The sequence below is a fragment of the Tachyglossus aculeatus genome, chromosome 11 (genome assembly GCF_015852505.1).
Source record: "Tachyglossus aculeatus isolate mTacAcu1 chromosome 11, mTacAcu1.pri, whole genome shotgun sequence".
Lineage (NCBI taxonomy): Eukaryota > Metazoa > Chordata > Mammalia > Monotremata > Tachyglossidae > Tachyglossus > Tachyglossus aculeatus.
The window spans coordinates 18,059,351-18,072,007 of NC_052076.1; the positions used below are offsets into that span (position 1 = coordinate 18,059,351).

Here is a 12,657-nt window from a genome sequence, read left to right on the forward strand (position 1 = left end):
AGCCCCCTCCTCTTCCTCCTCCTCCTCTGCAGCCAAGGCCACCGATGGGTACGTGAAGCCACAGACCAAGCAGCTGGTGCCAGAATAAGTACCCAATCCCCCAGTGCCACCCTCAGCCCCAGGGAACCCAGTCCTGGGACCCACATGGGGCCAGGGGAGCCCAACCATCCGGCTCAGCCGCCACCCCCCAAACCCCAGGGCAGAGGGGAACGGGGAGGGGCCAGCGAGGAGGTATACAGTTGGGGTTCTGGCTTGGCTTTACATCTGGCTAGTCGTGGACTCACTGGGCGGGACGACGTCAATGGACCAGGCCCAGTCCACCAGTCCCATTACAACATGTACCCCACAAATTAAGTGCTGCCCCACACAACCCTCCCCCCCGGCCATGGGGCCTGGGAGCGGCAGCAGGTTGCAGGGGGGACGCAGCCATGGGGCCCTGCCAGGCTAACCGGGCTTCTGGGTGCCATCCCCAGGAAGACTCGGTGGAGGGACGGGCAGGGGCGGGGGGAGGAGATGGCTTGGAGCCTGTGGGTGTGTTCCCTGTCCCTCAACACTGGGTCCGGCAGCCCCCCACCAACAAAGCCCTTCCTCTCACCATCCTCTCTCCTCCAGCCCCAATTCCATCCTGGACCACGACGGCGACTTTGACCTGGACGACAACGGACATGGTGAGACACGTGGAGGAGCTCTTTCGTCGGCCAATGGATTCCTCACACCCAGTCCTGACTCACCATTGCCGCCCGCCCAACCCACCGGGCCCCCCCCGCCCCCCCCCACCATCGGCCTCCGCTCTCTGGAAACAATGTTGATGATGTGAAGTGTTGTTGCTAGTCGTGACTGTCGTGACGCTGGTTCCATGCTGCATGCGGACGGGTGCTGGGATTTAGGGGTCAGGGGGAGGAGATCATGAGCCAGGGGACATTTCCCTGATCTGACCGCCTCTGCCCACCCTGTCCGGGCCCAGGGCTGTTCGTGTGGGTTCCTGGGTGTGGTGGAGATTGTCGGTAGTATGTGAGACCTTTACATAATGATTCTGTGTAGGAGAAAGATGTGGGTAGCCTTTTCAGTAAAATAAAGACTTTCCCTTAGGTGACATGTTCTCGCCACAGATCCATTACCGTTACTGTGTCCATCTGGGGCCCCCAGATGCTTTCATGAACTGTGTTGCTGGCCCTTGCTGGACAGGGATGGACTGTCCAACACTCCTCCCTTTCTTCTCTCCATCCCTGACTCTCCCTCCAGCATCCCAGCACAGACCATCTCTCCTCTCCATCCCCGACTCTCCCTCCAGTGACGCTGACTCCTGTCAAGCAAGCCAGCTCAGTTCATCCACGGTCCTGCTCCCACCTCCTAGTACTGGTATTTGTGGTATTTGCTAAGTGCTATGTGCCAGGCACTGTACTAAGCACAGGCAAATCAGGTTGGACACAGTCCCTGTCCCGCTTGGGGCTCACAGTCTTAATTTTACAGATGAGAAGGTGAGTGACTTGCCCAAGGTCCCAGAGCAGAAAAGTGGCAGGGCTGGGATTAGAACCCAGGTCCTTCTGACTCCCAGGGTCATGCTCTATCCACTCGGCTATATGGACTATGTATCTGCCATGAGTCCCTGCTCCCGGGCCTCCCCGCCCATAACGTCTCGGCAGTGCAGGCAGGTATCTTCCCTTCCCTCTCCCCAAATAACTCCATCCCGGCACCTCACACACTCAGCTTGAGAATGTTTATTCCAGTATGGGTAGGTACAGCAATAAAATATACAAAAAAAATATAATTTTTACAGTCTGAAGTATACAGGGGCAGGGGGCCAGGTGCAGGGGACCAAGGCCCAACCAGGATCTGTGTGGGTACTTTCTGTTCCCCCAGATGGGCACAACCACGGCTGCACCCCATTTCGCCTCTGCCCGTGGGTTTCAAATCCAAACAGAAAAGACCGCCCCTGATGCTGAGCCCTGGTGACCCCCCAACTCTGACCCCGCGGAGGACACGGGGGGCTGGGTCAGCACGGCCGGCCAGTCACCCCCGACGCCCCTCTCCGCCCCAACACACTATGTTTGTCGGAGGGGGACGGAGCGGTGGGGACGGGCCTGGGCGCTGCCAGCGGGACCCGTGCTCCCGCCCTCTGTCCTGCCCTGAGGGCACTGTGGGAGGCCGGCCGGGGCCCTCGGCCCAGGGCTCAGAGGAGAGGAAGGGGCTTCGTAGAGAAGGCGTCACTCTCCACCCCGCGGACCCTGGGCCGGAGAGGTGTGGAAGGTGCTGGCCGAGAGGCACTTGTGTAGCGAAAGAAAATGAAGAAAAGGGGTGTGGGGGGGAGGAGAGGCCCACAGCCCCCTGGCCTGAACTCAGAGGGAGCCGGTGGCTTCGGCTTCACCCCCGCCAGTTCCAACTGGGGTGGGTGGGTGAGAGGGAGGGGAGGGAGGGGGAGCAGGCGGAGCCAGGAACTGGGGGCTTCACATGGGGGACGTGGCGCACTCCGAAGTCAGGTCCATGTCAAAGGTCAGGCTCTCTGCAGGGGGCACAGGCGGGAACGCCGGCTCAGGCCCCAGCGCCGTCCGGTGCAGGGGACGAGGGTGGGGCGGTCTCAGTCCCGGCCCCCCCCGGCCCCCCCCGGCCCCACGGACTCACCAAACTGGCCACCGGCCGGGGGCTCGACGCTCTCACTGTTGTTCCCGAACTGCATCAGGGAGTCCAGGGTCCGGGGAGACATGGGCAGGTCAATGGTGTTGCTGCAGGTGGTTCTGGGGGCAATGGGGGCCAGGGACAATGAGCCCTCCATCCCTCACCCTACGCTGGGGTGCTGAACCCCGGCTCCCCGACACCTGGAGCCCCTCGCCCACCCTGGTGCGGGGAGTCACTTACGGGGTCACGCAGATGAACTTGGTCTTCAGGTAGGGGGCCGCACCTGCCGCGGAAATGGTCCCGGTCACCTTGGATGGGGCGGTCCGGCCAAACGGCCCCGTCCCTCTCCCAGGGCCCCCTTCCCCTCTCCCCTCCAGAGGCACAGGGTGGTCCCCCTGCCCAGTGTAAGTGTGGCGGGGGAGAGTGGGGAGGGGGCGTGCAGGGTTTCTATAGGGAGGAAGTTGGTGGCTCAGACAGCAGCTGAAGACACTGTGGTGGGACCCTAAGGGGAATTTCCTGACAGATGGGGCGGGGGGGAACCCATTCTGTCTGGGGTACCCTATAGTGACTCCCCAAAATAGACATCGAGTGGCCGGCCGTAGGGGTCACCCCAAGTCCCAAGGGGAGGGCACCGAGCTCTACTGCCCCAGGAGTCCAGCAGACGCTTAAAAGCAGCCCATTTGCTGCCCTTGGTGAACACCCCCTGCCCCTTCATGCCATCAACCAGCTCTTTTCCCTGCCCCACCCCACCTCAACTTTCTCCTGGGGGTCTTGTACCTCATCCCCCACTCTTTTGTTCGGGGCCATCCCGGGGGAGATGGGAAAGGGCGAAGGTAGGAGCACTGTGGATTTCAGGGGAGAATGGGGTGGGGTGGAACGGAATGGAGTGGGGGCAGTGGGCACAGGAGGCTACTAGGGAGGAGAAACCATGTTGCCGAGAGGAGGGCAGGATCCTGAGGAGGAATCTGAGGTGGCCATCCCAGTCCTCCCAACCCCTCTATCGGACCTCTGTCTCCTCTCCAGCCCCAGACCCCCACTTGTTGGCTCTGGCCCCTGTTGCTGTCCCCAGTCACCACCCACTGGCCCCTGGGATTCACCTTCCCCTGCTCGGCCCGGGGCCCAGCCCGGGCATGGGAAACCAGTGCCTACCTGTGTCGGCCTCGGGGTGCTCCTGACTCTCGGGGCGGCAGTACTTGCCGAACGCCTCCTCCTTGGGGAGGTCGGGGTACAGGTAGACCAGCGGTGACACCAGGATGTTGGTGGCATCCATGATCTTGTAGCCCATGATGATCTCAGCGAAAGACATGTTGTTCAGCTGCTGCTTCGTGTACGGTTCCACCGACTGGATCTGCGTCTTCCCTGGGCGGGCAGAGGCCGGACGGACGGGTGGATGGGGAAGAAGGGGACCCGGACCCGTGAGGGGTCTGGGGGCTGGCAGTCCAAGACCCGAGCCTGCCTGTCTGAGGCGGCTGGGCAGCTTATCCTTTCAAGCCCTGGTCACCAGAGGAATGGATAGGGATGGAGAAGGCCTGTGGTCCCACCCCCAGGCCCCGGCCCACCCCCAGGCCCCGACCCTCACCGCTGATGTCCTTCTCCACCCAGGTGAAGGTGACGCCCCCCTCCTTGCTGCTCTCGCTGAAGCGCAGGAGGAAGGTGCCGGGCGGTTTGGTGCTCAGGATGGCCCGTTCCCGCTCCTTGCTGATAAAGCCCAGGATGTACCTGGTCAAGAGGAGGAAGAGGAAGAAGGTGGGGTTGGGAGCTCTCCTGGGCCACGAGACAGCCTCCCCGCTCAGACCTCAGGGAGGGGATTTGTCTCTCTCTCTGTTGTCTTTTTGGGTCCCCAATTGTGCCTCCACCCAGGATCCCCGGGGGTTTTCTCCTGGGCAGGGCCTGGGCCTTGAGTCCAGGGGCCAGGCTGACCTTGGCTACCTCAGATTCCTTGTCAGCTGCTAGACCCCTGCCCCACCCTCCACTCAGCGGCACAGGATTCTCCCTCATCCATGCCCACTGTCCTTCCCACTTTCCCTACCCACCATCCCAACCCTTTCACTCCCACCTGTAACTCCTAACGCCCCCTCCTTCGTCCTTTCCCAACTACTTTATTGACAAAAATTAAATCCATCAGGTTTTAAAAATCAATCGTCTTTACTGACAGCTTACTGTGTAAATCTCCTCCTCTCCATCCCAACTCTCTCCCACCCCCCAAACAGCCTCTCAGTCCTCCTCACCGATTCTCCAGAGGAGCACTCCCACCTAATTTCAAACAATCTCCTCCCTCTACCTGCGCCTCCGACCCCAACCCTTCTCACCTTCTAAAAATATTCAGGCCCATCCTTCTCCCTTCCTGACCACCATTTTCAACCATTCACTTATTCTCTCTCTCATGGCTCCTTCCCCTCGGCCTTCAAACGTGCCCACATCTCCCCCCATGCTCAAAAACGTTCTCTGGACCCCACCTCCCTCCTCCCCTTCCTTTCCAAATTCCTCCAACAGGTTGTTTACAACCACTGGCTCCACCGGTTCTCCAATTCTTTCCTCGACCCCTTTCAATCTGGCTTCCACCCCTTTCATGCATTGGAAACTGTTCTCTCCAAGATCATCAATGGCCTCCTCCCGGCCAAGTCCAAGAGACGCTACTCCATCCTAATCCCTCTAGACCTCTCTGCTGCCTTTGACACTGTAATCCACCCCATTTCCCTGAAAACACTAACTACTCTTGGCTTCACCAAAACTGTCCTCTCCTGGTCCTTTTCTTACCTCTGTGGCTGCACCTTTTCAACCTCTTTTACTGGTTCCCCCTCTGCCTCTCACTCCCTAACTGTGGGGGAATCCCTCAAAGTTCAGTTCGAGGTCCTCTTCTATTCTCTAGCTACACCCCATTCCCTTGGAGAACTCATTCGTTCCCACAGCTTCAAATCCCAACTCTACGGGTGCCTTCCAAATCTCCCTCTCCAGCGGCGACCGCTCTCCTTCTCTGCCGTCTCACATTTCCTTCTGCCTTTGGAATATATTAACCTGGATGTCCCACTAACACCTCAAACTAAATGTGTCCTAAACAGAACTCCTCATCATGCCATCCAAACTCTCTCCTCTTTCCAACTTTCCCAGCACCGCTGTCAACACCACCACTGTCTCTCTACAACTTTGGCATTAACCTTGACTCCTCTCTCTCCTTCTCTCAATCCCCATATTCAGTCACCCAATCCTGTTGGTTCTTTCTTCACAACAGCTTCAGAATCTGCCCCTTTCTCTTCACTCAAACTGCTACAAATACTTGTCATATCCCAACTCAATTACTGCATCCTCCTCCTCACTGGCCTCCCTGACTCCAGCCTCTCTCCTCTCCAGTCCACAGTTAGCTCAGTTGCCCAGACTGTTTTCCCAAGACATCATTTTGCTCCTCCAAAACCTCCAATGGTTGTCCCTGCCTTGCTGCATCAAGCAGAAACTCCTGATGAATTGGCTTTAAGGCACTTAATCAGCTCTCTCCCCACTACTCCTCCACTCTTCTACTACGACAGCTCGCCAAACTGCTCACTGCCTTGTTCTCGTCTCATTCACCGATGAACTCTTGCTCATGACCTTCCTCCTGCCTGAAACTCCTGTCTTTCATATCTGGAAGACTCTCCTCTGCCCATCAGTAAATCAGTGATATTTACTGAGTGCTTATTTTGTGCAGAGCACTGGGCTAAGTGCTCGGGAGTGTACAATAGTAGGTAGGCATAATCTCTGCCCCCAAGGAGCTTATAGTCTAACGGATCCGGGTGGGGAGGCCTGAATACAAGAATAGACTTCAAAAATTCTAGTATGAGTGGCAAGTTAATTAGGATACCAGTCAAGGGATAGCGCCATATTAATAACTAATGAATTATGGAATTTATTAAGCATTTTATTTATTAAGCATCAAGCGCTTAGTACAGTGCTCTGCACACAGTAAGCGCTCAATAAATACGATTGATTGATTTTGTATGTGCCAAGGCACCAGCATAGATGCAAATAATCAGACTGGGCAGAGTCCCTGACCTACGTGGAATTCTCAGTGTAAGGACGGGGGAGAGCCGGTATTAGTCACATTTATTGAGTGTTTGCTATGTGCAGAGCACTGTACTAAGCACTTGGAAGAGGAGAACACAACAGAATTATAAGGATGGGGCATCTTATCCCCATTCTAAGGATGAGGAAATGGAGGCCCAGAGAAGTGAAGTGACTTGCCTGAAGTCACGCAGCACATCAGTGGCAGAAATGGGATTAAGTCCTCGGGTAACTGGTATATCAAATTTGTCTATCTACAGAGAGCAGAAGGCAGCCATTTAATAGCCATATCTGAGCTGCAGTGAAAAGGGGATGACTGTTGCACTCTTCCAATCCAAGAAAAGGCGGCGGGTGAGCACGTTGGTCAAAAACTGGCTTTGGGTCAAGGCCGGGAAACTTAAACAGAACCTCCTTACCATCAGCTTTAAAGCACTCACTCATCTTGCCCCCTACTACCTTATCTTAGAGAAGCAGCGTGGCTTAGTGGAAAGAGCCCGGGCTTGGGAGTCAGAGAATGTGGATTCTAATCCCGGCTCCGCCACCTGTCCGCTGTGTGACCTTGGGCAAGCCGCTTAACTTCTCTGTGCCTGTTACCTCAACTGTAAAATGGGGATTAAGACTGTGAGCCCCACGTGGGACAACCTGATTACCTTGTATCTACCCCTGTGCTTAGACTAGTGCTTGGCACATAGAAAGCACTTAATAAATAGCATTACTACCATCATCTCGCTGCTCTCCTACTACAGCACAGCCGGCACGCTTTGTTCCTCTAAGGCCACCTTTTTCCACCGACTTCTCACCCACATTCTGCCTCCGGCCTGGAATGCCCTCCCTCTTCATATCCAAAACAATTACTTTCCTCACCTTCAAAGCCTTACTGAAGGCACATCTCCTCCACGAAGTCTTCCCTGATTAAGCCCTCCATTCCTCTTCCAATCCCTTCTGCAATACCCTGGCACTTGGATTGGCTCCTTTAATTCATCCCTCCCTCAGTCCCACAGCACTTATGTACAGATCGGCAATTCATTTATTTATATTCATGTCTGCCTCCCCCTTTAGACTGTAAGCTCGTGGTGGTTAAGGAACATGTCGACCAACTCTATTATATTGTTACGTTGTACTCTCCCAAGCACTTAGTACAGAAAGCACTCAATACAATTGATTAAATTGATCTTTTCTAATAATAATCACTGTGGTATTTGTTAAGTACTTACGTGTCAACCACTCTACTAAGCTCTGGGGTAGATAAGCAATAAGCAGGGACAACAGGTATAACTGAATTCCCATTTTTGCAGATGAGGGAACTGAAGTACAAAGAAGTGAAGTGACTTGCCCGAGGTCACACAGCAGACGGAGCCGGGGTTAGACTCTCAGACCCGTGCTCTTTTCCACCAGACCATGCTGTAAAAGTAGTTCTACTGACCACAAATGACACCTTTTTGGATTAAATTAGGAGCAGTTTCTTACTACAGATGAAAGTATATGCAATGACTGGGGTAAATATACTTCTTGACTGAAGCTGCACTAATGTGGAAAATTAGTCAAAGGGCTAAAGATGGATCGATACCATGATGGGAGGAAGATCATCACTATCTTACTCAGGATCCTAAAATAGGGTGGAAAATTTACAAAAGCAGCAGGAAGAGCTTGGGAGTCGGAGGACAGGGAAGCAGCATGGCTTAGGGAAAGAGCCCGGGGTTGGGAGTCAGAGGTCGCAGGTTCTAATCCCAGCTCCGCCACTTGTCAGCTGTGTGACTTTGGGCAAGTCATTTACCTTCTCTGTGTCTCAGTTACCTCATCTGTAAAATGGGGATTATGACTGTGAGCCCCATGTGGGGCAAGCTGATTACCTTGTATCTTCCCCAGGGCTTAAAACAGTGCTTGGCACATAGTAAGCGCTTAACAAATACCATTATTCCAGCTCTTAGAACAGTGCTTGGCACACAGTAAGTGCTTAAAAAATGCCATTATTATTATTATTATTCTAATTCCGACTGCCGCTTGCCTGCTGTGTGACCTTGGACAAATCACTTAACTCCTCTCTGCCTCAGTTTCCTTGTCAGTAAAACGGGGATTCAATATCTATTCTCCCTCCCACATAAAATGCGAGCCCCATTTGGGACAGGGACTGTGTCCAACTTGATTATCTTGTATCCACCCCAGCACATACAGAGCATTTAACAAATACCATAAAAATACATCAAAACCTTTGGTTTATTATAGGAAATATAGTATAGCAAGGACTTGGTAGAAGAAAAGTGTAAGAATTGAAAAAGTCCAAAAAAACGGGCTGTACGTCCCAGTGACAATTCTACCAGCTTAGATGCCAACCAGCAGGGCAAAGATAGTACAAGTAACAAGTTGCTAAATCGGCTAAGCCAAGAACTCAAGACATTTGAAGGGCAAAGTTGTGAAAGTTACCAAAAATGTAAAATTAGGTTATATTAGTAAAAAGGATAAAGAAATAACATGATTCTGCAGGGATGACATTAGAAGAATATTAGAATGATTGAGAGGAGGTAACAAAAAAAAATATTCATTACAATCAGGCAAATTGAGAGAACACCAAGAAATACGTAAAGTCTGGTTTTGGCCTCACAGAGCATAGCTGGCTTTGTAGTTTCCCATCCCCTTGGTCCAGTGCTCTGCACATAGTAAGCACTCAATAAATACCACTGATTGCCATCTTCAAACTTAGCTGTTCCCCCTACCTGTTACTTTATGACCTGTCTCCCCCGCTAGATTGTAAACTCCTCAAGGGGAGGGATCGTGTCTACTTACTGTATTTGTACTCTCCCAAGCGCTTAGCACAGTGCTCTGCACACAGCAGGGGCTCAGTAAGAACGACTGGTGGACGGACGGGCGGACTGATGGACAGATTGATTGGGCTCACCCCTCGTTCCACAGCGCCAGGATGTACTTCTTCACCAGGTCGATGATGTTGTCCAACCACACCCAGAAGGAGAACCCTTTCCCAGCCATGTTTTCCTGGCAAGATGCAGACAGGGCAACATGGGGCCACTCGGAGCCTCCCGGAGGCCGTGCCACCGCGCCGAGTACCCCCCACCCTCCCCGCAGGGCGAGCCCCCCAACTTACCTTGCAGAATTTGGCCCATGTGATCTGGCAGCCGGAATAGTTGACTCCGGGCCCTAGGGATGGATTTTCGGGGTTGGGGGGGGAGGGCGAAAGGGGCACAGTCAGTCTCCCCCAGATAACCAGCTGATACTGGAGGATGGGGGGCGGGCACAGAGAGGGGAATGGGGAAGAGCAGAGCAGGAGCTGGGGAACAGCATGGGGTTGATGGATTTTGTGGGGGGCAAGGGAAGGGCACAGTCAGTTTTCCCAGACAAGGAGCCCATCCCGGACACTAGAGGGGAGAGCATGGAGGAGGGATGGGGAGGAACTGAGGGAGAGTTGGGGAACAGCATGGGTTGAGGGGAGGAGCTGGGCTGTTTTCTCTGTTCTTTCTGGTGTTCGGACCCCCAGGCCAGTGGGAACCTGGCCCGAAGCGGATGATTCTAGGGCGGGGGCCGGGACCGGGGCAATGGAGCCAGAGGGAAGCCCGGCCCAGGCACGGCTCGACCATCTCACCCAGGAGCTTCTCAGCCAGTGTGGTCAGCTGCTCAATGCTCAGCCCACGTTTGGTGGTGGACGAAAACTGCCAGCTCAGGACCTCGGCCACCTGATCCCACGTGCCGATGGGCGGCTTGGTGAAGAAGTTCACGTTCTGTTCGGGGAAGCCGCCGGTAAGGGGCTCAGTGCCAAGGACCCCCACTGGCTCCCCTCAGGGAGGCCCATAGGGCTGTCAGGGAGCACGCAGTACCTCGGGCTGGAAACCCAGATGACTGGTGGTGAGCATGCTCTACCATAGGATGGAGGATTCTGCCCACTCTGGCCACGAGACCCCCAGCCCCCTCCCAAGGGAGACCTTGAGCCTGTTGGTGAGCATATTATACCACAGGACAGAGACCTCCACCTGCCCGGGCCCTCCTCCCGCTCCGGCCCCCACAAGACCTTGGGGTCGACCTTGGGGCTGTTGGTGAGAATGCTGTACCACAGGACGGAGGCCACTGCTCACCCAGCCCCCCCGACCCTCCTCCCGCTCCGGCTCCCCCGCCAGACCCCACAGGGCAGACCTTAGGGCTGTTGGTGAGCATGTTGTACCACAGGATGGAGGCCCAGGCATTTGGCATCTGGCAGATGTTGGAGATGACCACAACCGGCAGGGAGTGCGTCTGAGAATGGGGTGGGATCATCTCAGGCCTGAGATCCCGCCCCCCGCTCCCACCCCTTTGAGCCCCCACCCCGGGCCTGGCCACTGGGCTCCTCCAGCCTCTACAAGACACCGGCGGCCCGCATCCAGCCCTCTGCAGTGCCGGCGCAGAGCCTCGGGGTCCCACAGATGGAGGTGCTATCCCACTGCCTCAGAGTTGTGCCCCGACCTGGCCTCCCACCCCGCCGACTAACCCTCCAGGCTCTCCCTACCAGCCCCCCACCTAGCCTTCCGTCCCATGCCCCCTCCACCTCCCCGCTCCCCGCCGCTGGCAACAAACCTCCAGGTCGATCTTGAGGCCCTGGTGGTACACCTCCGTCTCAAAAGTGATGAGGTGGAGCTCTTCGGTTACGATCAGAGAGGCCTGGGGGGCCAGGGAATCACGCGATCAGGAACACAGGGACCCGGGCATGGAGAGCCAGAGATGCAGCGGCACACAGAGACCCAGGCATGGAGAGACAGAGACGCGGCAGCAGAGGCTGAGAGATGGAGGCAGAGCAGAGTCGGGGCAACAGCAGACTAGTTTGGCCCAACCCAAAAGCACAGTGAGCGGGTCAGTTTGGGCCGGCAGGTAGGGGTTCTTCCAGAAGCCCAGGTATTTCCTTAGCGGAGATCAGGAGCATAGAACTTTTATTCCACTTTGACTCCCAAGGAGGCCAGGGACCCCCCTGCCCCCGGGGAGCCCACAGATCTGCCCCAGGCCCCTCCCAAGCACAGCCCGCTTACATCGCAGTTGGCTCGTCCCCCGTTGCCGCATCTCTGCTCCCTCAGGGTCTGCGTGGAATGAAGGAAGGGTCACCCGGGGGGAGTCACCCCATTGCTCCCCCGGTTTCAAAACCCCACCTCCTCTGGAAGCCTCCCCTGATTGACCCGCCCTGGGAAGCAGCACGGCCTAGTGGAAAGAGCCCAGGCCCGGGAGTTAGAGCTTTTAATCCTTCCCTTTTCCCCCAGTGTGACTTTGGGCAAGTCACTTAAATTCTCTGGGCCTCAGTTTCCTCAAGTGCAAAATGGGGATTCAATACCTGTTCTCCCTCCTACTTAGAGTGGGAGTCCCATGTGGGACAGGGACTGTGTTGGATCTAGTTGCTATGTATCTACCCCAACACTAAAAACAATGTTGGACACGTAGAAAGCACTTAAATGGATATCATTTAAAAAAATTCTACTCCATCCTGTGCAGGAGGGCACATATCTCTGGGTGGGTGGAGTAGTACCATCTTCAAAGGCAGATTTATTTTCCAACTCATTCATCTCTCCCACCCTCCCTCACTTTCACCACCACCAGCTGTGCCCCTTTGTCTTCTTCTAGACATACAAGCTGGGCCCAACTGACTTTCCCAATAGACTGGAAGCTTCTCCAGGGCAGGAAGTGGGTCTCTGCTCTCAAGCGTTTAGCATGGTACTCTGCTAACAGTGGGAGCTGAACACATGGGTCACTGCTGAGCCAATTGATTAAGTATTTATTGAGCACTTTCTGTGTGCAGAGCACTGTATTAAGCATTTGGGAAAGTCCAGTATAATAGATTAGGTAGACAAGATCCCTGCCCACAAGGAACTTACAGTCTATAGGGGAGACAGGCATTAAAATAAACTTCAGAGGAAACTGTTGAGTATAAAGATAAGGATGTTAAGTGCTAAGGGGCTGGGGTGAGTAATAATAATTATGATTATAATTGTGGCATTTGTTAAGCACTTACTATGTGCCTGGCACTGTACTAAGCACTGAGATGGATGCAAG

General features: G+C 54.9%; 1 protein-coding gene across 2 annotated transcripts in view; it reads right to left on the reverse strand.

Annotated features, from left to right (window-relative positions):
• Nucleotides 1-1,702: 1,702 nt before the first annotated feature.
• The window catches only part of STAT3 (signal transducer and activator of transcription 3), a 32,528-nt gene continuing 21,573 nt past the window's right edge, over nt 1,703-12,657 (reverse strand). For both annotated transcript variants that reach the window (XM_038753359.1, XM_038753358.1), the window contains exons 14-24: nt 11,646-11,693; nt 11,200-11,283; nt 10,783-10,881; nt 10,238-10,373; nt 9,743-9,795; nt 9,539-9,633; nt 4,193-4,332; nt 3,763-3,972; nt 2,854-2,896; nt 2,620-2,732; nt 1,703-2,500 (exon numbers count right to left, since the gene is read on the reverse strand). In XM_038753359.1, the coding sequence (XP_038609287.1) occupies nt 2,445-2,500; nt 2,620-2,732; nt 2,854-2,896; nt 3,763-3,972; nt 4,193-4,332; nt 9,539-9,633; nt 9,743-9,795; nt 10,238-10,373; nt 10,783-10,881; nt 11,200-11,283; nt 11,646-11,693 (1,077 nt within the window). In that variant the 3' untranslated portion in view covers nt 1,703-2,444. The remainder of the gene's footprint in view (nt 2,501-2,619; nt 2,733-2,853; nt 2,897-3,762; nt 3,973-4,192; nt 4,333-9,538; nt 9,634-9,742; nt 9,796-10,237; nt 10,374-10,782; nt 10,882-11,199; nt 11,284-11,645; nt 11,694-12,657) is intronic.